We start from the raw sequence: 27696 nt of genomic DNA on the forward strand, positions 1-27696 counted from the left end.
ATGGCTGGATCCCAGATTCGCTGCCTGGAGAGCGAAGAGCCATACATTAAAGTAACTGAATCAAATCCTGAATTTTATTATTGTGAACGTCAGCGGTTGGCCCTTGAAGCTCTACTTGCCAATGGTGAGGAAGCCTTCAATCAGTGCCTCTCCCGTGAAAAGCTGCGCCCCTTTCTGTCAGAGGGTGAACTGCAGGAATTAAAGGCTGCAGCAACGGCAGAAGAATTTCAGGCTCCCCCTTCAGGTGGAGTAGGGACATACAGCTTTGGAACAAAGGGATCTAGTCTCAGCTATTGGCCTCAGCGTTCAGATGATCCACCCCCAGATCTGGAGCTAGGATGGCCAGACCATGGGGCTTGGAAAGGAATTACCCGAGTGGAGGTCTATACCCATCCACCAGGAGAAGGAGCGCCCCATATCAAGGAATTGGTACGCAGTTGTATCCAACAAGCCCACAAGGTATGAAGGAAAGGTAACATTGAGCATTTTCCTCCTTGAGATAAAAAAAGTGAGAAAATATGTGGAGAGTTTCAACAAGGCTATTCTGCAGAAAATGGGATATTCCCAGAACTGAGACATTTCCATATTATTGCCACACAAAAATCTTTACCAAATTGTCTTTCCTTTCAAAAAGGCAATGCATTGTCAATTTCCATGTGCTTTGTAAGTCAGGATATCAGTAAAAGAATAATTTAGAGACATAAAATATGTTGTTGTTTGAAGATACTGTGGTACATCATGTCTGGTAGTACACCATGATAGTATATCACGTCTGCCAATTCCAATTTGGAAAAGTATAAATATTAGCATCTTTTAATGTACTGATCTGTTAACTGGTCTGCCTTCTGATTAATTAAAACTACATTTAATAGTTTAGTCTGGCTAGTAAAAGACTGCAACCATAATGTACAGGTAGTCCATGAGTTATGACTGTCATAGAGCCTATAACAGTTGTACCTTATCTAGAAAAGTCAATTAGAAAAATATCTGTTCTCAGTTATTCATGTCATAGTTGTCCCAAAGGTGTTTCTTCAAAAGGCAATTGGACTTTCTTTGTTTTCCTTGAAGACATTTTCTTTCTCATCCAAGAAGCTTCTTCAATTCGGACAGAGTCAGAATTGAAGAAGTTTCTTGGATGAGAAGTGAAATGTCTTCAAAGAAACGGAACTGCCCCTGACCTTCGTTCATTTCGCTGGGACCTAAAAACCTGGCTCTTTGAGCTATCTGGCCTGGACTGAGGGGTTTTAATGATTTTAAATTGTGATTTTAATTTTTTGGGGCTAGACTTAATTTTATTTTATTTTATTTATTTATTTATTTATTATTTATTATTTGGATTTATATACTGCCCCTCTCCCAAAGGACTCGGGGCGGTGTACAGGGCAATTAAAACACTATATACAACACATAATATACAAAATTAAAATAAATTAAACCAAGTAGCCCTAATTTTATATTGTATTCTTTTTAAATTTTGCCTTGTAAACCGCCCTGAGTCCTTCGGGAGTAGGGCGGTATATAAACCGAATTAATAAATAAATAATAAAATCAAAGAAGGTCCAGTTGCCTTTGGAAAAAGCACCTTTCGGTCAATTAGAAAAAGAATATTCCAAACCCAAAAATGTCCGAGCCCACACAATGAGATATGAATCCAATAAAGTATGTGTGCCATGGATGTTGGCAAAGGGGGCTCATCAAAACAAATTAAGGTGTTGGAAGCAAAAGTATTGACTTTTTTTAAACCTTCTCTATCAATATCCTGATGTTCATATAATTTTGCAAACTGGATTTGGAAAGCAAGACTGCAAACCTTTTGCTGGTCTCACAAGCAAACTATTTCTTTTCTAGGTGATTGCTATAGTCATGGACATTTTCACAGATCCTGATATTCTCTTAGATCTGTACGATGCAGCAATTAGGCGGCGGGTACCTGTTTATCTTGTGCTCAACCAGCAGCATCTTCGCTCCTTCCTCTCCATGGCTGAGAAAACTTGCCTTAATGTCCGTCACACAGAGGTGAATAGGGGAATGTTTCCATTTCTAAACCCCAAAGAGCAGGATTTTAGCACCAGCTGACTTTACTTAATTATCATTTGGTTTGCTTTTAAACACCCTCTCCCCCAATACACACACACTAATGTTGGCATTTGCTGAACATAGGATCAAGATTTTTGTCAATGGAATCTTCAGAATTAATTTTATTGAGCAAATAGATTGAAACACTGAGTGGGATTTTTGGCCAGAACAGGTGGTGGTGGGCGTTGAAAATGGGACTGTCATTATCTTCATCAAAATCCTAGCTGTAACTCCCTTTACTTTTAAATGCAAAGCACACCTGTTCACATTGGATTTGCAAAGCTTGTTAGTTGTTGGCGTTTTTCCCCCCAAACATTGGCTAGATCAAGCAATGGTTAAGAATATCCAAAAGTACAAGTAGTTCTTGACTTACAACCACAACAGAGCCCAAAATTTCTGTTGCTAAGTGAGACATTTTATGACCATTCTTCCTACAGTTGTTAAATTAATATCCCAAACACCTTTGGGACAACTACTGCAGTTGTTAAATTAATATCATAATTCTTAAGTGAATCTGGCTTCCCCGTTGACTTTGTTTGTCAGAAGGTTGCAAAAGGAGATCAACATGACCTTGGGACACAACTGTCATAAATATGAGTCAATTGCCAAGCATCTGAATTTTGATCATGTGATCATGAGGATGTTGCAACGGTCGTAAGTGTGAAAAATGGTCATGATATGAGTCACTTTTTTCAGTGCCATTGTACCTTTGAATGGTCACTCAATGAAGTTTGTAAATTGAGGACTACCCATGTTGGAGAAGACTCAGATTCCAAATCCTGGCCTAGCTACAAAACTTACTAGGTAGCCTTTGTGAAATCTACCTCACCAAGTTATGTGCTAATAAAAAGATGAAGGACCTGATCACACCAAGATTATTGAATCTGCCCACCCAGTGAGATCTAGTATGAAGAGTTTATTAAAGGTCTCACATTAGAGGGAATGACATAAGTTTGTTTTACTGGTCATAAGCCAGTCAGAGTCCTTGAAAATGGCAATTATTTGGCATATAGGCCAAATAAAGTCTCAAATACCTTGGAAAAAAGGTGGGCATGCAAGTAGAATAAAACAAATCCAATTTGTACATTTTAATTGTAAATATGTGGTGTATGCCATTGGGGTACCTTCTTGTATCTCAGCCAATAGAAAATATAGTTGATTTTTTTTAAAGGTACCATATTTTTTTCCAGGCCAAACAATGCAAGATTATTGAGCTAAAATGCTCAACCTTTTGGGTATGTGTGCCAATATTTTTCAGTGGTGGCATTGAACTAATTTGAGATCCTTTGAAATGTGGCTTGGGGTATCAAAAGTTCCTCAGAATCTTTAATTGTGGCCTTTGTACAGTGTTTTGATACTGGGTCAATCAGTTGGAGCAGCTTTCCAAAAGGTGCTGCTGTTTTCTAGATAAGCTGAGTTGGTCAGTGACATTTCTTCTAGATCAGTGTGTTTAGATCATTGGTTAGAAATCTTATAAATGGCCTTGCTGGTTCTGGCCTTTATGCAGGGCTTTTTTTCTCATAGAACGCTCAGTACGGAGTTCCGGCACCTTTTTTGGATGGAACCTTGTAGGGTAGGCAAGGTGGGTTGTATGACACTTGTGAGTTCCGGCACCTTTTTGTTTTACAAAAAAAGCACTGCCTGTATGTATGTATGTATGTATGTATGTATGTATGTATGTATGTATATGTGTGTTTGCATGTGCGTGTATACATACATACATACATACATACATACATACACAGGCCTTTTTTGTTACTTTTCTCTTGCATAGAACCTGCGAGTCAGAACTCTTCATGGCTGCTCCTTCCAAAGCAGAAGCCAGAAACAGATCACAGGAGCCCTGAAGGAGAAATTTCTGCTGGTTGATGGAGAAATTGCAATCACTGGCAGCTATAGGTAAGAGCTCTTCCTTGCTTTTCTGTGCAATAAATGAAGGTGTTGTAGATCCTGGATTCCAGAAAGCAGCAAAATCAGGAATAGTTTACGGCTGCAAAGTCTGCAAACCGCCTCTCTAGGGATGTCGGGTTTTGATCAAGGAACAGCCCTGTGCCCTTAAGAGTATTTGAAATCAGCAAGTGAAGCTTTTCTCCACATGAATCCGATCACTCATTAAGCTCTGCATAATATTCTGCTCTCTTGGGAAGGTATATGACTCTCAATTAACAGGCAGCTTAATTTGGTAACTTTCCAAAGTTTCTCAATATCCAAAGTAAGTTTACCGCTTCATCGCAAGGCAAATTGAAGGGGATTCATTACAGGACAGCAGAGATGCAAATGGAGATATGTGGGATAGAAAGAAATGATAATTCAAAAGGAGCTATGCTCTCATGGGGTGTTCGTGCTGAATGGCTATATTTTCCCAAAGAGGATTCCTTGGGTTGGTTGATCCATGCAGATAACTCTGGGAATCTCCTTGCTTCCAGGCTTGGATAAGCATGAGACTATTTTAAATTCTGGTGGCTGCCATGAAGATAGTTATGGCCATGAAACCAAAGGGGAAATTGATGCTCTTCATGCTATGGGAGAGTAAATTATGATATAATGGAAAATAACAGATTTGGGACAGAACACATACTATTAGCCAAAGACATAGCTAACCTCCCTCTTCAATCTCCATCACTTCTGCTCAGCCTTTGGTTATATTCTCCGCATCCTAACTCCTAGTATCAACCCAGTGAAGGGACTGTTCACATGGCACTGTGTTTGGGGTTAGATAATGTCAGAATGGTGCACCAAGGTTTATTAGAATAGGGGTAAGGAGATTGTACCTCTCTAGATGTTAGATTCCTGGAGTCATGGGAGTAAGAATTCAGCCACATCTGAAGGTGCAGAGGTTCACCAGCCTTTCTCTAAATGTCAGGACCCACCCCAATCCACGTCTTAGGAAAACAAAAACTCTTGGAGTCAGTTCTAGTCCAAAAGGAATTTTTACTAGGACATGCTTGGTTGTGGAAATACAAGACAGGACTTGGTATTGTTTTAAAAATTGAAACTTTATAAAGAGTTCCCGGTTCAACCCCCCTGCCCTCAACCCCATTTGGTCAGCCCCCCATCATTTTACTTCGTGTCATCCCTTTCATGGGAAAAAGGGAACTTTGAATCTTTATGGTTATTGCCTTCTTCCTTTACAGATTCAAATGGGGACACAGGCCAGATGACTTCTTCCTTAACCCTCCCTTTTGTTTCCCCAGTTCAAAAGGTTTCCCTTGGTCTTTGAAATAACCTAAGGCAGGCTGAATCCACATGCGCTCCTCCTTCCTCGGGAGATGGCAGAATCCATGGGGGAGAGGATAATGTTTTAAACATACATTTATGAATGTGATATAAATGCAGTGGCGTAGCGTGGGTTGTCAGCACCCGGGGCAAACAAGTAATTTGCGCCCCCTAACCCGTGGATTTTAGCACTCGAGTCTCTTCCACTAGATTAGTTTAAGAAACCCTTACCCCCTAAGCACATGTATTGTTTGTTATGAAAATACTGATGTAATTAAAGTGAAATGCATCTAATGCGCCCCCCCCCAGATGTTGCGCCCGGTGCGGCCGGCCCCCCCCTGCACCCCCCACGCTACGCCACTGTATAAATGGATTCTGACACTAAAGCAGGGGTGTCAAACTGCTGGCCCCCAGGCCGGTTTCATCATACCGAAGCTGTGCCCACCCCATTCCCAGCAACGCAAAACGAGTCTTACCATTATTTTGTTCGAACAGTTGACGAGTTTGTCACGTGACGAGTTTGACACCCGTGCTCTAAAGTGTTGGCTCAAATAAAAAGACACCTGTTTTCCATTCTCAGTGGAATCTTAGTTTTTTTAAAAAACATTATATAATTGGATTTACCCACATTTCTCATGTATAGATACTCTTATATAACTTTCTGTATGTTATTTCTTCTCACTATGACTTTGGGATGTTAAAGTTTTTGGAGACAGGGAGATAACATTGAGAATACCATAGAAATATCTTAATACGTCACAGTGTATGAATGGGCAGAAAAGAAATATATAAAGAAATGGACCAGCCAGATGCCCATGTTAATGTGCTTTTCCCTATTCCCTGCGTCATCAGAAAAATATTCCAGCCTAAATTGCACTATCCAATGGCTGAGCCTCATCCTGCTTCAGGAACGAGAGGAGCAAGTGTGGCTGTCTTTATCTTTTTAATACAAGGCAAATTCAGACAGTATCAGTTAGATATCAATGGGCAGGTCTTCTTTGCAGAAGGAAGGTGCCCATTCCTTCTTGCAGTCCAAGCTGAAAACTCATCCAAAGCAATGCCCCTGTGACTAGGGAAAGTGTGCCCACAGTAGCTACAAGTGGCCAATAGTAGATCCCAGCTCCAATTGTGTCAACCACCGCATCGTTGATGAAATATCCTAAATTGTGTCCATGGTAAAATTAAGAAGAGAAGAGGAAAACCATTATTTTGAAACTGGAAGATGATCTTAAGGTCTCTTGGCTGAGTTCTGGGGAAGAGACCAGGGCAATATCAGGGCATCTTTGTGCCATGGCTAGGGGCTGCTGGATGACCTTGGAGAGGGTTGTAGAACATCAAGATATGTAATCAAGGATTAGTTATGGAGGAGTGGGGAGGAATTAGTGAACACTGTAAATGCTAAACAGCCCTAGGATGCTTGAAAGAAGTTTTCAAACAGAAGTTTTTCACCCCATCAGCCTGGAGGGAGAAACAACCATCAGGACTGAACAGTCAAAAGATATTAAAGAAGGTACAGGAGAAAAGAGAAGGTACAAGATAATTCACGAAATTTCAGAGCTGAGGTAGCATGATTACCATGGGTTCATTAGTGGCCACCTCCCTCCTAGTGACTTTAAGCATCTTCCTAATATCGCCCAGCCATCGTTGAAGTGATTTAAAAAAAAGCTCATTACCATTATTTTGTTCGAACAGTTGAGTGTCTGTATAGATCAGGGGTCGGCAACCTCGGCTCTTTTATGACTCGTGGACTTCAACTCCCAGAATTCCTGAGCCAGCATAGCTGGCTCAGGAATTCTGGGAGTTGAAGTCCACGAGTCATAAAAGAGCCGAGGTTGCCGACCCCTGGTATAGATCAAGATTTTTCAACCTTGGCAACTTCACAATGTCTAACTATAGTTTCCAGAATTAAAGTTACCAGGGTTAAAAAAAAGGCACACTAATATAGTTGCTTGCTAGTGGAAAGGGGACCTGTAATAAATAACAGTACATTCAAATATTGGCAAGTGGGCTCCAATGTTATTTTTCGATAAGAATCGCCCAGATGGGTCAGGGGTGCGCAAGAGGATGGTTTGGTCTGTCTTTTGGTTTTGCCTCTGCCACTGAGCATGTCTTGTTCTGGAGCCTCCGAAACCTTGAATTAGGTACGCATGCACGCACACCCCCCCACACCCACAGGAGTGATTATCTCTCATTCTGTTTCCACGCTGGAAGCTCTGCTACTGATCTGCCTGTTCTCCATAACTACTCACGGTGATGTCTGCCAAGTTGAGTGACAGATTATTTTGTCACTTTCCCAAAAGGCAGAATCTCTCTCTGCCTTTAATGAGATGCGTAATGGGGTAAGAAATACAGGAAGTTATGCTTTTGACAGCAGGGTATTCGAGAAAACGCGGCCTGCCTTCCATTTCAGCCTGCCTTACACACATTAGGTGCCTCTGGGTGTGCCAAAAAAAAGGGGGGGAGGGGGGGAAGGGGATGAGGATCCATATGTGAGCTTAAAGCTCTGCCGTTTTAATCGAAAGCCTGCCTTCACTGGGGATTCATACAAGTCCTGGAGGAAGAAAAGTTTAACTGGTTTTGATGCAACTGGAGAGGCCTTTCCTGGTTCGCTTTTCAGTTGTCCGCGGGAGAAATTAGACAATTGACGAGTGATGCGAGATCGAATTTGAGTCAGTCACCGGGATCAAAGATTTACTTTCCCGAGCTTTTGGACTCATGCTGGAGCCGATCTTCAGGGAATTTCTGTCTACTGAAACATGTTCTTTGGACTGGACTGTGAGTCGTGTTTATGTGGTGCCTTCCTATTGGCTGATTGGTGTGTGGATGGCTGGCAGTTGGCTGTTGTTTCCTTGTGCTGCCAAGGCCTCGTCTTCTAAGTATTTGATGAGCTGGTGGTAAATCAGCACTCCTGTTAACTGACAAGGGGCCCGTTTCCCAGGCTTCAATCTTTGTACCTACATGGCCAATGATCTTACTAGGTGTGAAATTAAATGAGTGTCCTTGTTCGTTGCAATGTGAGGCTATCAATAATTTCGGGTCTCCTCATCTGACCACTCGCTTGTGTTCTTGCAATCAGAAGAGTAAATCTCTGGTCCCGGTGACTGGCCCAAATTCGATCTTGCGTCATTATCCTGGGACATGTATATTTGCCTTCCTTCGTGATTGGTCAGTGAAGATGGGTAAAGAATTGAAGAGAACTCTCTGCTAAATGGATCATGACCTACGGAAAACCCCTTACGAGATTCAGCCAAGTAATCCTGAAGTCAGTCATTTCTTCAAGTTTCAGGAAATCCAGCTTCTCTTCCCAATTTCCCGTCCATATTCTTCTTCTTGAGATCTCAAATACTACCAGCTCCAAGAATTCAGAAATTGTCTGTTCATTCTTCTTTTCATCCTCCACCCACCAGGAGATTTCATCCAATCTTTTGCCTATGAGAATAGTAGTATACTTTGCGCTGCTCCTTCGTTATATGATATCACATAATTTGACATCACTCCTCTGTGACGTCACCGGGTGGCCTTATTCCTGGTTCTCCAAATACGGTAGCTTTTGACACCCATTGTGATGTCATTGCTTAAGCAGTTATCACATTCTAGGAGGCTGTTGCCAGACATTCATTCTACTTTTTCAGCAGGTTAGAGTAGAAAGGCTGAAGGCTATGTAGCAAGAGGAGCAAAGAGCCAAGAGCTGGGATCCAGTTTTGTAGCTTAAAATAAGAAGTCAACTTCAAAAAAGACCAGCTGACATTAACTCTCTGGGAAGTTCCCGTAGATCAGCCAGAAATTGTCTTCTGTATCTGGTGGGTTTTATAAATCGCTACTGGAGGCTAGCCAAGGAGTGAAGTGGAAACCTACCTGAATTTCTGGAACCAGAGAGTCCATAAGTCTAATTTCTCTCCTAAGAAATAAAAACAAACACCACCCTTTGGGAAGTGCGGATCAAGGCACCCTGGTTTACTTCTAAAGCCAAACATCTTCTGTGGATTAGATGCAATTACATACTGAGCAATAGTACCAGACCTTCCAGATATAAGCAACTGAGATTCAGAATATTAGAGAAGAGATGAGTTATACTGCAGTCTCTTGTTGAAGGCCTAGGAAGAGAAGCTGTAAAAAAAAAACCAGAAACATAATAAGTACCATCAACTGAATATTTTTTCCTTTGGACATTTTGATTGAAAGCTGGAAAAGTTGATCTGTTTTTGAAGTCTCTGAAGCCACAACCCTTCGAAAGCTGGTGAGGACACGCCAGCATTACAAAAAGGAGATCAGTTGGTACCTTTCTGGACCACTCTTAAAGTGAGAAAGAGTCCACACTGCAGAAGCACCACCTCCCCTGCGTTGTGATGAAGTGTTCTTTGCAGCTTAGCCTGGTGTGCGTCTTGGTTTGCTTGCCGACTTCCACTTTCTCCAAAGACTGCATCTTTTGTGAAATTACTTCCTCAACAATATGTCCTGGCCTCAGGATGAGCTGCGCTGAAGACGAAGACTGCTTTGTGGGCGAAGGGGTGGCCTTGGGGGTTTCAGACATCATGAACAAGGGGTGTACCCGCTCCATCAACTGTGGCAAAGAGCAACCTGTTGCCCACATGGGTGTCACCTACAGCTTGGTCACCAACTGTTGTAAAGGGCATTTGTGCAATGGGGCTCAGTCCCTGAGACGCCTTTCCCTTTTCCTTCAGTTTGCCCTCATCAGCCTCCTGATGAGGTTCCTCTGATTTAAAAAAAAAAGTTTCAAGCAATAAAATAATCAGGATATTTTTGGAAAGTTAAGTCCTTGCGTTTGTGGTGTGAAAAATGTGGTTACATGACCAGCTGCCATTGGAACTTTAGAACTCATAAATACCTTTTTGGGGGAGGTTTGTTGTAACTATGGTGGGTCATAAGTCAAGGACTACCTGTAATTGCATTTATGTCACAGCTTTTTTTTACAGTTGTGGGTTTAGGTAGCAATGCTATGGTCGTATGGAGGAGGAGGAGGAGAAAGGAAAAACTGTGGATATCTATTGCTCTTCACTTCTAACCTGGCCTCTAACCAGTTAGTGGAAAATCCACTGGTAAAGGGTGGGTTAGGAGTTTGAAGCTGCCATTTTCCAGTCACGTGACTGCATTTTGGGCACTTGGCAGCCAGCTTGCTGTGTCCCCCAGAACCAATGGTTCTATTGTCTATATGTGTTCAAATATATACTTATAGGCCTCCAGCACCGGAATACCTCTTTATGGACCATCCAACATTGGAGCTTTCAGGAATAACAGAATAACACAGTTGGAAGGGACCTTGGAGGTCTTCTAGTCCAACCCCCTGCTCAAGCAGGAGGCCGTATATCATTTCAGACAAGTGATTGTCTAATTTCTTTTTTAAAAAAACCTCCAGTGATGGAGCACCCACAACTTCTGAAGGCAAGCCACTGGTCAATTGTTCTATTACCTAAGAAGATTTATGTTTATAGGTGGGTTTGCTGTACTGAGGCAAATGGCACATTCAAGAAACTAAAAGAAAACCCTGAAATACTCTGGTGACAACACAATTCATTCAGAATATGTAGATTCCATGTTTACAGCCAGGTCCTTTGAGTCCATTAACACATCACATTTTGTTCCCTGTGGTGGTGGCAGCAGATTGCTGTGTGGAACACTGCCACCCTGCTGTCTCCCAAGTTTAGGCACAATTTCTCCTCGTTGCTTTTTGATGGCAGTGAATCATACGGACCAGCTTGCAATAATCCCAGTGCTCTGCTTCCTCAAATTTGGGGCATGAATTTCTCCTGTGGTCACTCAGCTTGTGCATTTACTCCTCTACAGATTCAGATTAAGGGCTTGAACCTCTTCGCAGGGACTCTGGCTTTGGTGAAGGTTTGGTTAAGTTGTGTGCATTTTGGTAAAAGGAAAACGTTCTATCTTAAATTAGGAATTTGGAGTAGAAACTGTGCATAATTTGAATTGCTTTAGATACAAAAGGCAGCTGCGGAATATAGGATATTTGCCTTAAATTATTTATTCTCCACTTCTAATTATTCTCAGTAGCAACAACTTCCTGTCTTTTCATTGCTGTTCCCTGAATCTTTTCATCTGGATGCACCAATAACTGAATATGGAACTATAAAATCTTTAGAATCATAGGGTGAAAATGGATCTTGAAGGTCTTCTAGTCCAACCCCTGCTTGAGCATGTAGAACAGTGATCGCCTGTTTCCTCAATTCAGTTCTGTGCAGTGGTGGGATTCAAACCGGTTCTCTGTGTGGATGCCGCTTCTGGAAGTCCATTCTGGGCCTGGGCAACAAAAAAATTAGCTACCAGTTCTGCCAAAGTGGTGCGAACTGGCTGAATCCCACCACTGGTTCTGTGTGATCTAATTCAGGGGAAGGTTTTTTATTTAGTTTTTTAAGAAGAATGAAATTATTTAATCATGATGACAGTCCATTAAAAGGAAGGGGTATTTTAATTTTATTAAGATTACCCACAGACAGGGACATCGCCATTTCAGCTTCCTTACGGATGGGAGGTACGGTAAACGAGTCCTTCGGGAGAGGGGCGGTATATAAATCCAAATAATAAAATAAATAGAATTTGCCCATATATAGATCCAGACAATATCAGAGATATATCAGAGACCTGGTTCTATAGGTGGCTTCACAGGGTTGGACAATAACCTTCAATAAGCTCCCCCACAATTACTTCACAACAACCTCCTTGATTGCACAAATCAGCCATGTTTGACTGGTTTGGAAGGCCATGAATCACCTTCTGATCTGTAAATAGTTCTGCAGCTTAGTCAATTAATTTTCAACTCAGGTCTTGCTCCAGAAGATATGCTGCAAAGCGTCACAGTGTTTCCTCTGGAGCTACAGAGAGGTCAATTCTCAGTGCTGGGGAAATGCCCTTCCTTCCTCCCTTTTCCTAGCACCCTGCTGCCATCCTCCCCATCTTGAGAGAGGCTCTGCCACGTACCCCATTCATTGGCATTTTGGTTTCTTTTTTTCAATGCTGGTGAAATGGGTGTGGCAAAATTGAGAAGAAGGGTGGGGAAGGGGGTAAAAAAAGCAGGGGCCTTCAAACCTGGCCCTTTTATGACCTGTGGACTTCAACTCCCAGAATTCCTCAATCAGGCACGCTGGATGAGGAATTCTGGGAGTTGAAGTCCACAGGTCATAAAAGGGCCAAGTTTGAAGACCCCTGGGGTAAAGCCTTGTTGCCATTTCATAAGCCCTTCTCACGGCCACTGTCAGGCTTCAAAAACCAAGAAAGACGGGTTGAGGTTCTCAAAGCAGTTTCCTTTATTGTTCCTCACCTAAAGACACAACAAATCTTATCAAACTACAGCAGACTACTTGCACCATAAAACATAGTTTGGTCTAGTGGTTGAGGCTTCAGGCTAGAAACCAGGAGACTGTGAGTTCTAGTTCCGCCTTAGGCATGAAAGCTGGCTGGGTGACTTTAGGCCGGTCACTCTATCTCAGCCCAGCTCACTGCAAAGGGTTGTTGTGAGGAAAATAGGAGGAAGGCATATATTTGTCACCTTGAGTTATTTATAAAAATAATAAAGGGATATAAATAAAATAGTCTGGGAACTATTAGAGAGGAGCTGTCTTCACCCTCTTTCTCCCACACAAACTATGTAAACTGTGATGTCTCTTGCTCCTCTAGCATTCTGGGAATCCAGCTTTTTTTTTTTAATCACCATCAGGCAGAGAAAACATTGTATAATACGGTTGAGACAACACCAGTGAGAATCTTTGCAGGGAGCCAAAACACTTTAAAATGATGCGGTATATCTGTGGAAATATCAAGGTTCTCCTAACAAGATCTAATCAGGAAATCAAAACCATTCTCTTCCTAGCAGAAATTTTGTTCTGAAATACAAAAGTCAGTTGGAGTAGTGAATGTGCAATTAGCCATGCCTTCCCTTGGAATTCTGTGTATACGATTGTTACTTCCTCTGAAATAAAACTTTATATCGGCACATCCAGCTCATTATTTCCAGTAATTGCTGAAATAAGAATTTCTCACTAAATCTTTGGTCTGTAATGTAGGCCTTTCTAGTGGTAAAAATTCTTCCCGGCATGATTTGGGCTTTCACAACGTGAATAAAATATTATGGTGGTTTTTAAACTGCAAGCAAGTGATTCCAAAGCCTTCTTATTTTTTCTTAGAGCTTTTAAAGAGGGGAACACTATGGCAATAGACATGGGAAATCAGTACGAAAACTAGCAAAACAGGATTGCTATCTGTCTATTAATCTTGAGAAATTTCCTTTAAAAAAACGCTTCCTCTAACTAAATGTATCTGTGTCAAAAGAAATGCTCAACGAACAGAAATAAAATACTCAAGAATAGGTTATGTTTAGCCTGGAGAGCTGAAGATTAAACAACAGCGGGGGACACGTCGGCTTTTTTTCAAGCATCTGAAGGACTATCCCATAAAATGAAACAAGTAGCCACGTTCACATCACACTTATCAAGTCAAAGACCTAAGATGTCATCCGGGGTGTCTGCAGCGAGAGTCAAAAAAGTCAAGATGGTGCTTTGCTTATATAGGACGGGGTTTTTGCTTGTATAGTTGAGGCTGCCGTTGTGATTTTTTTTTAAAAAAAATCCTTTCTGCAGATACCCTTGAATTTCATCCAAACGTAGTAGCCCATTTGTTTCTGAGTTAAGATTGAGAGCAACCCCCTCTAAAATATGCAAGATTAATTGCTGAGTGACTCACCTAGTTCTGTTTTTGAGCCTCTGGCAGAGACAGAAGGCTAAAGTGAACCCATAAAATGAAGATTTTCCAGTTGTGGCAGCTCAATTTTTTTTGTTGTTTTAGGTTGGTTTTTTTTTAAGGGCAAAACAGACTTTCCGTTCTTTTATCCCTATTGATTCTTTCTCCATCTGCCCAATACAATATATCTGTGGGAATTTTGTCTTTTTTTCCCCTCCCTTTTCCTAAAATGTTTTGGGGGGGAAAAAGTGCAATCAGCTGAAAACACGATTGTGATAGTGGCCAAGATGGCTGCTCCTGATATCGCCAGGTCAACGCTTGGTTCATCTGGCACTGCAACGTTGCGTCAAAAAGCCAAAGTGCGTTTTTGTTTTTTTTGTCATTGTGGAGATCAGGATTAAGAGTGTAAGAACATAGGCAGTGCCTTACTGCAGAGGTCCCCAACCTTTTGGGCACCAGGGACCAGTTCTGTGGAGAAAGGTTTTTCCATGGACTGGAAAGTGCGTGGTTCTGTGTGCTGCCTGCATCCCGCGGATGTGACTTTGCTTGTTTGTGCGGACCGGTTGCTGGCATGCTGCGGACTGGTACTGGACGACGGACCGGGGGTTGTGGACCCCTGCCTTACTGGATTGGACCCTTTGCCCTCTACTCCAGCAGTCAGTTCTCACAGCAGCCAACCAGCTGCACAAAGAAGTCCAGACTAGACTCTCTCAGCAGATGGACTTCAAGGTTAATCTCCACTGATCGTCAATGATTGAGGCTATTAGTTATAAGCAATAAACAGAAGTCAGGTAATAGATTTTGGCTGAACATTGGGAGAAATTCTTTTCATGGTGAGAGCTGGTTGACAGTGACACTGCCTCCTTTATGAGGTAGCACTTACTGGTGGAATAAGTGTTATGGTTTGGCCATATGTGGCTTAATAATATGGCTACAGAAGCTTCTTGCCTTGTGGACTTTGTCTTGTGGGAGGTGATCACTAAGTCTAAAACTCATCCGATTCTATGAATTGAATCTGACTTAATCCACCCTACAATTCAGCAGTCCTCACTGCTTTCTGCTAATGCATCAGTAAATGTTGCATACCAGACTTAATTAACTAGGCCAGTTAAAAATTTAGAGTTGCATTTGCACTGCTGTTATCCTGGGGTGTTTTTTTTTTATCCTTTAGCTCAGGGGTATCAAACTGCCAGCCCAAGGGCCGGATGCATCATAGCGAAACCACACCCAGCCCATTGCCGGCAATGGCAAAAAAGTCACGATAGGTTACGTCGCGACACGTCACGTGATCTTGTGAGTTTGACACCCCTGCTTTAGCTTGTAGATGAGGCCAGACTATCCGGATCATCTGTAGTTCAGTTTGTTGTTACCGTACAGGGCAAACCAAGAAATGGATGGATGCATCCTTCTTCTGCATATCTTAATGGATGCATTCACACAATACACTTAAGCTTAAGTGGAGAACCTTGATTGTAAACAGATTAACAGTAAAATGATAGGTCTATATCAGGATGTTTGCTTGACCTATCCCTCTCAGAGAATGCAAGATGAACTTTGCCAGATCCTGTTTCCCACAGTGGCAAATCTGATGCTTTGTAAACATTTGCCAGCATGGCAGCACAGTAACCCTTTCGAATTGTGGTCTCCAAGCAACTGGGGTTGAAAGGTTTATTTATTTATAGTTTATTTATTAGAAGTATTTTTATACTCTTGCTTATTGCAAAGAATCTTGAAGTGGTTTATAAGTCCGTCAAATCTTAAGATTTTAAAATCAAAATTAAAAGCATTCCATTAAACGTTGCTAAGGAGAATTAACAGCCGGAGGATGCCAATTTTAAAAAGCGAGTTTTTAAAAGACTTCTAAAGCACATTGGTCTTAGGTCAGATGTATTGCAGAGGGAAGGCTACGCCAAAGGACAAGGTATACTGCCAAAGACCATGGAGGCTTCATTTAATTGTGCTTAATTTGAAAGACTGTATTTAAAAGCCATCTGGGGCAGGAATGCGCTAACTTGGTCCGTCGGATCTTTGTTCTGTTTTACTGGAATTCAGGGAGTGGTTGACCAGAGCCAAATGAAAAAAAGATGAGTTTATCTTGATCACAGGAATTTATTTTCAATGTTAAAACTGAGGTGAGCTCTAAGCCTTTGAAGACAAAAATCCATAAATCTTAATCGAAAGTAGTGCAGCATTACTACAAATGATGGCATACATCCTACAAATGAACTAAGTCTTGCATGCACAAAATTTCTTTGTCTTGTCTTGAATCTCCTGCTTAGTCATTCCACTGAGTGCTCTGGTGTGACTAGAGAAAAGAATCTGCTTATGAGGTACCATGCATAATTTGATAAATTTCCTGTCATACTCTCTTAATCATATTTTTTTCGTGCGTGCCTTTTCCATCTCTATATTTATCTCTTTGGGCAGCAATGATTTGGATAGGGCAAAACCAATCTAGATACAGGTAGTCCTCGACTTACAACCATTTGCTTAGCAATCGGTGGAGTTACAACAGCACTAAAAAAACGGTCGTTGCACTTAAAACCGCCAGTCACATGTAGAAAATTTGGGCATTTTGTAACTGGCATATATTTAAGACAACTGTAGCATCTTAGCATCATGCAATGGCTATTTGCAACCTTCCCAGCCAGCTTCCAACTGTCGTTTTGCTTTTGCTCATTAAACCGTTTTGGAAACTCAGCTTTCGTCTCGGTTGCTTGAATCTCCTGCTCTCCGGACGAGGTTTGAGACCAACTAGCAAAGTCAAAAGGGGAAGCCAGAGTTATTTAACAACTGCTTTATTCCCTTAACAACTGCAGTGATTCATTTAACTGTGGCAAAAACAGTCATAAAAATTGGACGCGACTCACTTAACAGCCATCTCGCTAAGCCATGGAAATTCAGGTTTCAGTTGTGGCCATAAATCGAAGACTACCTGTACACTGGTTAAGGAGACAAGTCTTAGGGAGGGAGAGCTTGTTACTCGTCCCAGCTTCTGCCAACCTAGCAGTTCGAAAGCACGTAAAAATGCAAGTAGAAAAATAGGGACCACTACTGTGGGAAGGTAACAGCGTTCCGTGCGCCTTTGGTGTCTAGTCATGCCAGCCACATGACCACGGAGACGTCCTCGGACAAGCGCTGGCTCTTCGGCTTTGAAACGGAGATGAGCACCGGCCCCTAGAGTCGGAAACGACTAGCACGCATGTGCGGGGGAACCTTTACCTTTACCTTTATCCTGGGTAACTAGTGACTTCTATTGGGTTTCAGAGAGAGTTTGGGGATTTTTCTTCTGGATATATGTGGTTGGCCAGGGTTTCTCAGCCTTAGTTACTTTAAGATGTGTGAACTTCAACTCCCAGAATTCTCCAGACAGCCATGCTGGGTTGAAGTCCACACATCTTAAAGCGGCCAAGGTTGAAAAACACTGTGGTAGGCAATTTGACTAAGGCTTTGGTCTTTGCCCAAAATCCCGGTAAGTCTGTGACCAGGGCCTTGGATTCGATTACATCTCTTCTTGTTCGGTGATCAATGTGCCTATTTTTCTGAAGAGCTGTAGATGATAAAAACAGCAGAAGAAAGCTATTGGAGAAAGAGGAAGAGCAAATCCAACCAAGCAGATGTGAAAACCCCAACTCAACCCTAGCAAGGCCAAGTGGCTATGAATACTCGGTTTTTCTGGTGCCAGGGATTTTCATCCCTTCAGAGATGGTGTGCAGCTGGCGGTCTTTCTGAACTCACAGCCCCTGCTCCATGAACACGTAGCAGCTGTGGACAAATTCATCTCGTGCACCAACTGTGCTCCTTCCTGAACTGGAAATCTCTTCTCACAATTTTTCACGCTTTGGTCACATCACATGGGGACCACTGCAAAGTTGGGGCTACATTTGAAGGTTTCTCGGAAGCTAAGCTGCTAAGCTAAGCTAATGCAGCAATCTATGCACTTATGAGGAATTGCTTTGTTATGTGAATTGTACTGATTACCATTGAGTGCAATCTAAGGTGCTAATTATCCCCTATAGCAGACATGTCAAACACAAGGCCCGGGGGCCAGATCCGGCCCGCAAAGTGGTTCATGAGGCCCACGAAGCCATCCTGGAAACAGTGAGGGAACGGCCCCCACTGCCTTGGCCCAGGCCCAGATACCGTCCTCCAGCCAGAGACCCTCAGATCTGTCCCACTCCTGCCCAGGCCCCCATAGGCACCCTTGATGCGAACGATGTAGAGCTGGCCATGCCCACCCAGTAGGCCATACACACTTTAGCCACACCCACCCAGTAGGCCATGCCCACCCAGGCCACACCCAGCCGGCCCCCTGAGGGCAACCACAATGCTGATGTGGCCCTCAATGAAATTGAGTTTGACACCCCTGCCCTATAGAGTCCTTCATGGCAAAGGGAATGGTTATTGAGGGACTGCCTATCTCCTGTCACGTCTGCCGGTCCTATAAAGGAGGGGTCCTCAACCCCTGGGCTGCAGCCTGTTGGGAACCGGGCCACCACAGCTGCGGCCGAGCGCACGAAGCTTCATTTGCACCCGCGGGGGGATTTAGGTTGCGTGCGCAAGACTATTCCCTCCCCCCCCCCCGCTGCTGAAACCACTAAAGCCATCACCACTGCCACCGGTCCACAGAACCAAAAAGGTTGGGGACCCCTGCTATAAGGTCTAACTGAATGTTACATGGGAAAGACTTGGGAGGACTGGATCCAGAGATGCTGCCAAGGGAACTCTCAGATAAAAGACAGCATAGCCTGCAAATGACTAACGGGTAAGGCAAGAGGCTACGAAAAGACCCTAGTTTCTCTGGCTGTAAGGGAGACAGGGGAAGAATTGTACTTTCAGACTTAAGATTGTGTTAAGTTTTAAATCAGGGGGTCTTCAAACCCGGCCCTTTTATGACTTGTGGACTTCGACTCCCAGAATTCCTCAGCAAGCATGCCTGGCTGAGGAATTCTGGGAGTTGAAGTCCACAAGTCATAAAAGGGGCAAGTTTGAAGACTCCTGATTTAAATAATAAAGTAGAATTTGCTCATCTAGTTGTGATTTCTGTCTGGCTTACCCTGCAAGGCTGACATCAATCTTGCTGAGAGTACAACTCTTGCCCTCACCTCAGGACAATCGGAAGCCAATACACCTCTACTCCGTGAGCTGCATTGGCTTCCGGTTGTCCTCCGGGTAAGATTCAAGGTGCTGGTTACGACCTATAAAGCCCTAAATGGCATGGGTCCGGGTTACTTACGGGAGCATCTGCTGCCGGCATCAACTTCCCTTCGTCCAGTGCGCTCCCACAGAGAGGGCCTCCTTAGGGTGCCGTTGGTCAAAGAATGTTGACTGGCGGCCCCCAGGGGGAGGGCGTTCTCTGTGGGCGCGCCAGACCTTTGGAACCATTTACCGGTGGAGCTCCGGATGGCTCCCGACCTTCGCTCCTTCCGACGTGACCTAAAAACATATTTATTTGAACAAGCCGGCCTGGTCTGATGGGTTTAGGGGTATTTTAACATTTTGTATTAATTTATTTAATTGGGCTACTGTATTTAATATTTCTTTTAATTTTTATATATTGTATTTTATTGTATTGCCCTGTACACCGCCCTGAGTCCTTCGGGAGAAGGGCGGTGTAAAAATTAAATTATTATTATTATTATCTCCTACACAACCTGAGAAACTCTTTGAGCCTTTTGCCTTGCCCACTGCAGGTAGTCTTCAACTTACAATAACATCTGAGCCCAAAACTTCAGTTGCTAAGCAAGACAGTTCTTAAGTGTACTGTGCCACATTTTAGACCCTTTGGCCATCGTTAAAATGTAGTTGCTAAGTGAACCATGTGGTCATTCAGTGAATCTGGCTCCCCACCTCCACCCCCACTGACTTTGCAGGCCGGGAAGGTTACAAATGGTGATCTCATGACTCTGGGACAGGGCAACTGCCGTAAATGCACGCCCATTGCCAAGATCCCAAATTTTTATTGCGTGACCGTAGGGATGATGCAATGGTTGTAACTGCGAGGATTGATCATAAGTCTTTTTTTTCAGTGCTATTGTAACTTCAAGCAGTCAGTCAACAAATGGTTATAAGTCAGGGATTTCCTGTACAGACATGAGCAAAAAGGCTTCAATCAATGGTACATTCAAAGTTCTGCCCATTTTTCTCTGGCTCACAGATAAAGAGGAGATGGGACTTTGATGGCATCGTCATGGCTGCCATCTTAATTTTTTTGACCACTCTGTAGAAACACGTTTTCCAAGAATGGGCTTCTGGGCAGGGCCAGACAATGACTGAGAAGCATTCATGGCAAATAAAATTAAGCTTTTCTTGTATTTCCACGAGAAAGTTCAGAATCTGAAGTGACTAAGATGCACAGCCAAAATTCTCTTTTTTTCCCCCCAACAGCTTCACCTGGACTGATGCTCGTTTGAACCGCCACCTGGTCACTCGCCTTACGGGAGAAGTGACCGAGGCGTTTGACCAGGAATTTCGCACATTGTATGCGGCTTCCTGCCCCCTGCCAGCCCTAGAGATGCCCCCTCACCTCCAGCTTGCTTCTGTGGCCCCGCTACCTAGCACCAATGGGCCAGATGTGACCCCGTACAAAAGTGTGTTGGATGGGGTGCAGCTGTCCCACAGAATTGCAGAACGACGCTCGGTGGCCCCTCAACCCGTGGCCAAGAGCCGGGCAGGTGAGTGGGAACTTGTGTTAGCTTCGCCGGCTACTGCTGAAGAGCCCATGTTGCCTGCCTCTCCTCCCAAAGCATCTCTCCGAAATCGACTTGCAGCATGGCGGGGTGTGGACCATTCTGGAGGGGGCCAACAGGGATCTCCTGATGGGCCCAGCGCTCTTAGCGATATCTACAGGAACGTCCAACGAAACCGACTCTCCACTGCCAAGACTACTGGGGCCCGCCCCAGTAAGTCCTTATGGGACCTCAGCCGCTTGAGCCAGCTGTCTGGGTCCAGCACAACAGGCTGGGGACGAAATGGCATAGACTCTGCTGAGGAAGCTAAAGTAAGTAATGCCGATTTCCCACCCCACCCCCCAAGGCTACAAATATGTTCACCAAATACTCTAGCCTGCAAGGAAGCAACTGCATTCAACCCTGTGCGCTTGCTCTGTCAGCTAAGTTTGTCATTCAAAGTCTCTCAACCTTAGCAAATTTAATATGGGTGGACTTCAACTCCCCTAATTCTGGGAGTTGATGTCCACCCATATATTAAAGTTGCCAAGGTTGCAAAATACGGCTGTACTCGGCTTAAACCAGTATTTCTCAAACTTGAGAGCAAAGACATTGTGGACCTCAGTTCTGGGAGCTGAAGTCCAACAGGTCTCAAAATTGCTAAATTTGAGAAAAGCTTGGGTAGCATAAGCTCTGGTTAGACTAAGTGTTACGTAAAGGAATGGCGGCTTGACAGCTCCCCTTGAGGGGTGAAGCCAGCAGGGGTGAAATGGATAGAATCCCGTTTCTTTCCACCTTTTCAGAGTGCAAACTGCCACCCGCTTCTGTTTTTTATTCTTTCCCTCTTGGGTGAAATCAGGGTGAGCCGTTGATACTGTCATTGTTTTTGAATCAGCAGAAGTGACAACTTGTCTTCCAACCACTTTGGTGAGAATTGAGAAGTGGGAATGGAATGCCAGGGGACAATTGGGCTTACTGTGTCCCAAAGGCGCTTTTTCAAAAGGCAGCTGGTCTTTTTTGGAGGGGGTTTTTTCCTTGAAAACATTTCACTTCTCATCCAAGTATCTTCTTCAGTTCTGAGTGAGAACTGTGGAAGCTTTTTGGAGGAGAAGCAAAACGTTTTCAGGGGGGAAAAACCCCCCAAGAAAGTCCAGTTGTTTTCGAAAAGCACCTTTGGGACAACCATGATCTGGATGATTCAGAATCTCCATAGACAATTATAAATACTGTGGAAACCTATCCTTTGCAGACCGGAAATCGTGGCTTTAACATGTTATATACACAGTGAATTATGATTTATAACCATACCTTAGTGAATACAGCGACGGTCTTAACTTCTTTTCACAAGCCAATGTAGTGAAATTGGGGGGGGGGCGGCGCGGGGGGAAATAATGCAAATGCTTTGATCAATCCAGTCCTAGGTTGAATTAACAGAGGGATAGAATAAAGATCACGTAAAGTATTAGTACCGCTTTATAAAGCCTTAGTAAGGCCACACCTGGAGTACTGGATCCAGTTTTGGTCACCACATGATAAAAAAAGATGTTGAGACTCTGGAAAGAGTGCAGAGAAGTACAACAAAGGTGATTAGGGGACTGGAGGTTAAAACTATGAAGAATGTTTGTAGGACTCTAGAGAAAAGAAGGAGTAGGGTGACCTGATAGCAGTATTCTAGTATTTGAGGAGTGCCCAGAGAAGATGGGGTCAATCTATTCTCCAAAGCACCTGAAGGCAGAACAAGGAGCAATAGATGGAAACTAATCAAGGAGAGAACTGACCTAGGAGCTAAGGAGAAATTTCCTAACAGTGAGAACAATTAACCAGTGGAACAGCTTGTTTTCAGAAGTTGTGGGTCCTCCATCACTGGAGGTTTTAAGAAGAGATTGGACAGCCATTTGTCCACAGATCCACGTTCTTCAAGTTACTTGGCAAATGTGATTGTTGTGTTGTTATCATATTGTTCACAAAATGATGCATGAATCAGAGAGAATTTCCAGAGAGAAATATGGCTTATGCCACCCTCCCCCATTCTTCTTTCCATAAAGCACATTTGATTTTCGGCATATTCCCTTCTCCTTCGCAGCTTAAACTCTCAACTCCCCAGGAATCCAAATATCTCTTGTAATTTAGGTTTCCATAGAAACCAATAATTTCAGTACTGTCTAATCCTGGTTTGTTCAGAAGGTCAAATGGAAGACCCTGAACAGAGCAGTAATTATATTTTCTGGTTTTGCTTTCCCCATGAATTCTGGATGTGTATAGACGAAAAAGCTTGGCTGTTTGTAAATTCCATCTGTGGTCGCACCAACATTCATTCGGTGCTTCTTGAGGCATTCCAGCTGCTGCAAAAACCAAATCTGGGGATGTTGTGTTGTCAGGAGTTTTGATTATTGTGAAAACCAAATTATCACTCTTCACTTCCCTCCCAAATCTTCGATACATAACAGGACCATATTTCCCCATTTTAATTACATGAATTAAAACTGCCAAATATGATTGGTGAATTTTAAATAGCATTATTACCTTAAAACACACAGAAAGAAAGCAACAGGAATGTTACTTTCTCAGTGATTATGTTTGCACCATATGCTAAGCCATGATCTCCATAATCATTATTTAATAAACTGGCTGGGTGTAGACAGTAGCTGAGCCAACCACATTTTAGCCTTGTACGTTGTGTGAACTACGCCAATCTGAAGATATTTTCATGCAGCTAAACCACCTCTACAAACTACCTCCCCCTCCCCATTTTTGTTCCTACCTCCTAATAAAGCTAAGCTAATTATTTAAAACTGGCAAGTGATTAGGTATTCTGATTTTAGAAGCACAGAATTTGGCATCTTTCCTGTAAGCACAGGGCTCAGATGAGAATAAATATTTAGCATCAATGGATCATTTTTCACGTATTCAACGTCCGTCTGATACCTACATATTATGTTGTTGTAGCTGAATATTACCCCTCTATAGAGGGGTATTTCTCAAACAATGAATAGTTTTCTAGGCCAGGGATTTTCGAACTGTATTACAAAAGGAAGGGAAGGGAAAGGGGAAGGGAGAAGAGGAGAGACAATTTTGGATCACTAGACCTTTGCCTTGACTGGAGTTTTGGAAAATTTTAACAGGCTTTTACATATTGGAAAAGTTTGAAATGCTGTGCTATAGGCTGCCTGGGGAGACAAAATTGGACCTTTTCCAGCTCCTAGCCAAACTATAATCCAGCAGGAATAACAGTGTTTTAGACAGTGCCTTGAACAGCTAGCTAATATATAATAAAGTTATGATAATAATAAAGGTTAGCCCACTCTACAGATCTATAGGTCATTACTAACATTGTCTGCTTTTTGCCATTATTTGTGGGGCAGAGCAATTAACTCATGGGCGGGTTTGGGCGATGTTAAACATAGAAAACAATGTTGCTGTATTATACGCTGGCTTTTCTTAAGCTAGACATAATCTAGAAATGCAGAACGGGACAACTCGTCACGGCCATCTTGCCACCGCCAACTCGCCAAGGCGCAACTCTGCAGCCATTTTGCCACAGTCAATCCACCATGGCCATCTCACAGCGGTCATAATTGCTGTGGGACAACTCGCTGTGGGACAATCCCATGCGGGATTGCTCAATGCGATAAATGTTATCTGCCGCTGTTTCTTTGACATTATTTCCATTTAGTGGGGGATAATATTATCTGTCCAAGGCGAGTTGTTCTATGGCGAGTTGGCTATGGCAAGATGGCCACAGCAAGATGGTTACAGCAGGTTGGCCACAGCAAAATGTCCATGGTGAGATGGCCGTAGTGAGTTGTCCTAAATCAGGGGTCTTCAAACTCGGCCCTTTCCTGACTTGTGGACTTCAACAGCGTGCCTGGCTGAGGAATTCTGGAAGTTGAAGTTCACAAGTCAGAAAAGGGCCAAGTTTGAAGATCCCTGTCCTAGACACTGCAGAAGTGGAGATTTAATTTACCATAATTCTTCAGCCACCATGGCCACAGAAAGAATTCTGGGAATTGTGGTCCACATATTTGAAGGATACCCAGGGTTGTGGGGATATTGTCCTATATATCCTTTATACAGAACCCTAACTGGGTTGATGTATGGTCTTACAACAAGATGGCATCTTTGTTTTCACCTTAGGTGTTGTGTGAACTGCTACAGTTGACTACAATTAGTCCTCAACTTACGACCACAATTCCTGTTATTAAGGCAGTTAATAATTTTACGACCTTTTTTGTCATGGTTTTTTTACGACCTTTTTTGCCAGGGTTGTTAAGTGAATCGCTGCCATTCTTAATGTAATCATGCGGGTCATTAAGCAAATCCAGCTTCTCCCATTGACTTTGCTTGTCATAAGCCAGCTAGGAAAGTCACAAAAGGCAATCACACAACCCTAGCTGCTTCCACTGTCATAAATAACATGCAAGATGCCCAGGGCTTGTTCGTGTGCGGATGTTGTAATGGTCGTAAGTATGAAGACTGGTTGTAAGTCACTTTTTTCAGTACTGTTGCAACCTCAAATTGTCCCTAAATGAATGGTTGCAAATCGAGGACTACTATATGACACTAAACTATTAGCCTAGCACACTGTGTAAAGCAAGCCACTGAAAGGGAAGGAAGCAGCATAGGGATTAATTAGCCAGTATATGGAAACAACATGTGGATGTTATGTCTTTAGTACAGTGCTTCTCAACCACAGCAACTTTTAAGATGGGTGGACTTCAACTCCCATAATACCCCAGCCAATTCTGGGAGTTGAAGTCCACTCATCTTAAAGTTGCTGAGGTAGAAGAACTTTGCCCTAGTAACTACTACAATGAGCCCAATGGTGGTATTCAAAACTCCACAACTGAGTGCCTGTGTTAATTAAGGTAACTAATTGCTCCAGCAACCACTCTGAGGGCCCAATTCTGAGAAGTGCCTACAGGAAAAAAAAAGATATCTGAGTAATATTTCCTTTCTCCAGCCTCCACCTTCAGCCAATAGATATAGGCAGCACAGCACCTTTGGTCAATATTGATCAAGGTGACACCCAGACCGAACCAGGAAAACCACAGAATGACAAAACTGAAGAGTTGTCAATTGCCCGTGTTTTTTTGAAGGTTGTGGGGTAGGCAGCCTTCACCTGGTGAGGATTTTTTAAAATCCCTTTGTGCCACAATGCAGCAATAATGAGCAAAGAAGGGAAAGATCCTCCCCACCCCAACCCTAACACACACCCCACACCCCCACTGATCTGAAAGCCCAGCTCTGTAAACCCACCAGATCTGTAAAAGCAAGTTGCTAAGATATACTTTGCACATGTTCAGGAGCTGTTCTCTCAGCTATTATTGACATTTGATAACAATGCTGGGTTGCACCTGTGGTCAATGGGCTGCTGAGAATTTATCAGAATAACAAATCTATTATTAATAATCTATGGGAATAATCAATAGATAATCATTAGAATCTAATGGTTGATAAATTATGTTTTTAGTGGCAATAGTTAGGGGGAAGAACACAGAAGCATCCATGCTATTTTTCACTGCCATGCTTCTGACAATAGTGAGAATTTGAATTTGAATATTTGTCTAAATTCGGTTCACATTTACTCAGTGAAAGTAGCCAGTTAGTTTAAGGTTTAGTCCAGGGGTCTTCAAACTTGGCCCTTCAGTTATTTTTTTTTATGACCATTTGCTGCATCTTCATGGTCACACGCTCAGAATTTGGGCACTTATTTATTTTATTTTATTTTAATCCCATTTATATCCCGCCCTTCTCCGAAGACTCAGGGCGGCTTACAATCTAAGCACAAATCAAATGTGCTTAGCAGTAGCCTTCATTCTATGTATATGCCTGCTTATTAGGGCTTTCGCCCCCCCCAAGCGGCATTATTACAAAGTCAGCTTATTGCCCCCAACAATCTGGGTCCTCATTTTACCTACCTCGGAAGGATGGAAGGCTGAGTCAACCTTGAGCCTGGTGGGACTCGAACCTGCACTAATTGCAGGCAGCTGGTGTTACTTAAGGAGGCATTAGCCCACTGCTCCACCAAGGCTCTTTGGCATGTATTTATGATGGTTGCAGCATCAGGAGGTCACATGACCGCCATTTGCAACCTTCCCATCAGGCTTTTGACAAGCAAAGTCAGTGGGGGAATCCAGACTCAACGACTGCACGATTCACTTAACAATTACAGTGACATGCTTAACAACCATGGCCAAAAGTCATAAAATCAGGTACAACAGTCACCTTGCTTAGAAACAGACATTTTGATCCCACTTGTGGTCATAGATTGTGTTGTGTAGTGGGTTCTGGAAAGCAGGAAGGACGCCGAGACGATGAGTACAGCATAGCAGCTCTTTATTTGGTGAAGGGACTGTACTTGGGAATAGGGGCTACCTGCACTCTTAAATATACCTGGCCAGGTACTCAACCAACCAATCGGTTTGAACCTGTTTCCCGCCGAAATGCTTCCCGCCAAAACAGTTACAGTTCAACGCCTCCTGGTGGTGACTCTTATACACAGCTTTAGATGTTGCAATAAAGCTTAATACATAACAGGTTGAGGACTACCTGTATGTCACTTCAGCACAATTTGCGCAATCATGCAATAGTGTGTTATGAAAACCCAAAGAGAAGCCTATGGGTCACTGTTCCTCAACGCTGGCAACTTTAAGATGTGTAGATTTCTGGCTGGGGAATTCTGAGAGCTGAAATCCACACGTCTTAAAGTTGCCAAGGTTGAGAAACACAGCTATAAACATACATGTTGGTTTTAAGTCTGATAATGTTGTTTCTTTTCCTCACTTTTTCACAGAAATGGGGCTATCAAGACACGCCAGCAAAGGAGTTGATGAAACACCGAGGCTCTGGCCACGTCCCAGAAGAACCGAAAATGCCTTTTCACATGGCCCATGGGCGCATGATTCCAGCCCCTGGTTACATACCGCTAGGAAGACTACAAGGACAACTATACCATAAGCCTCCCAATATAGGTCTTCCCAGGACTTGGGGACATCTGCCAAGGCCTCAGTATGGGCATCAGCCACGGTTCTGA

General features: G+C 43.1%; 1 protein-coding gene across 1 annotated transcript; it reads left to right on the forward strand.

Moving 5' to 3' along the window:
* On the forward strand, positions 1-27696 carry LOC308676076 (protein FAM83E-like; the record flags this gene model as incomplete). The annotated part of the gene is made up of 5 exons (XM_081341789.1): positions 1-459; positions 1849-2016; positions 3851-3975; positions 20383-20995; positions 27457-27696. The coding sequence occupies 5 exons, from the start codon at positions 1-3 to the stop codon at positions 27694-27696; spliced, it is 1605 nt and encodes a 534-aa protein (XP_081197915.1).

The sequence above is a fragment of the Vipera berus genome (genome assembly GCF_964194415.1).
Source record: "Vipera berus genome assembly, chromosome: W".
Classification (NCBI taxonomy): domain Eukaryota; kingdom Metazoa; phylum Chordata; class Lepidosauria; order Squamata; family Viperidae; genus Vipera; species Vipera berus.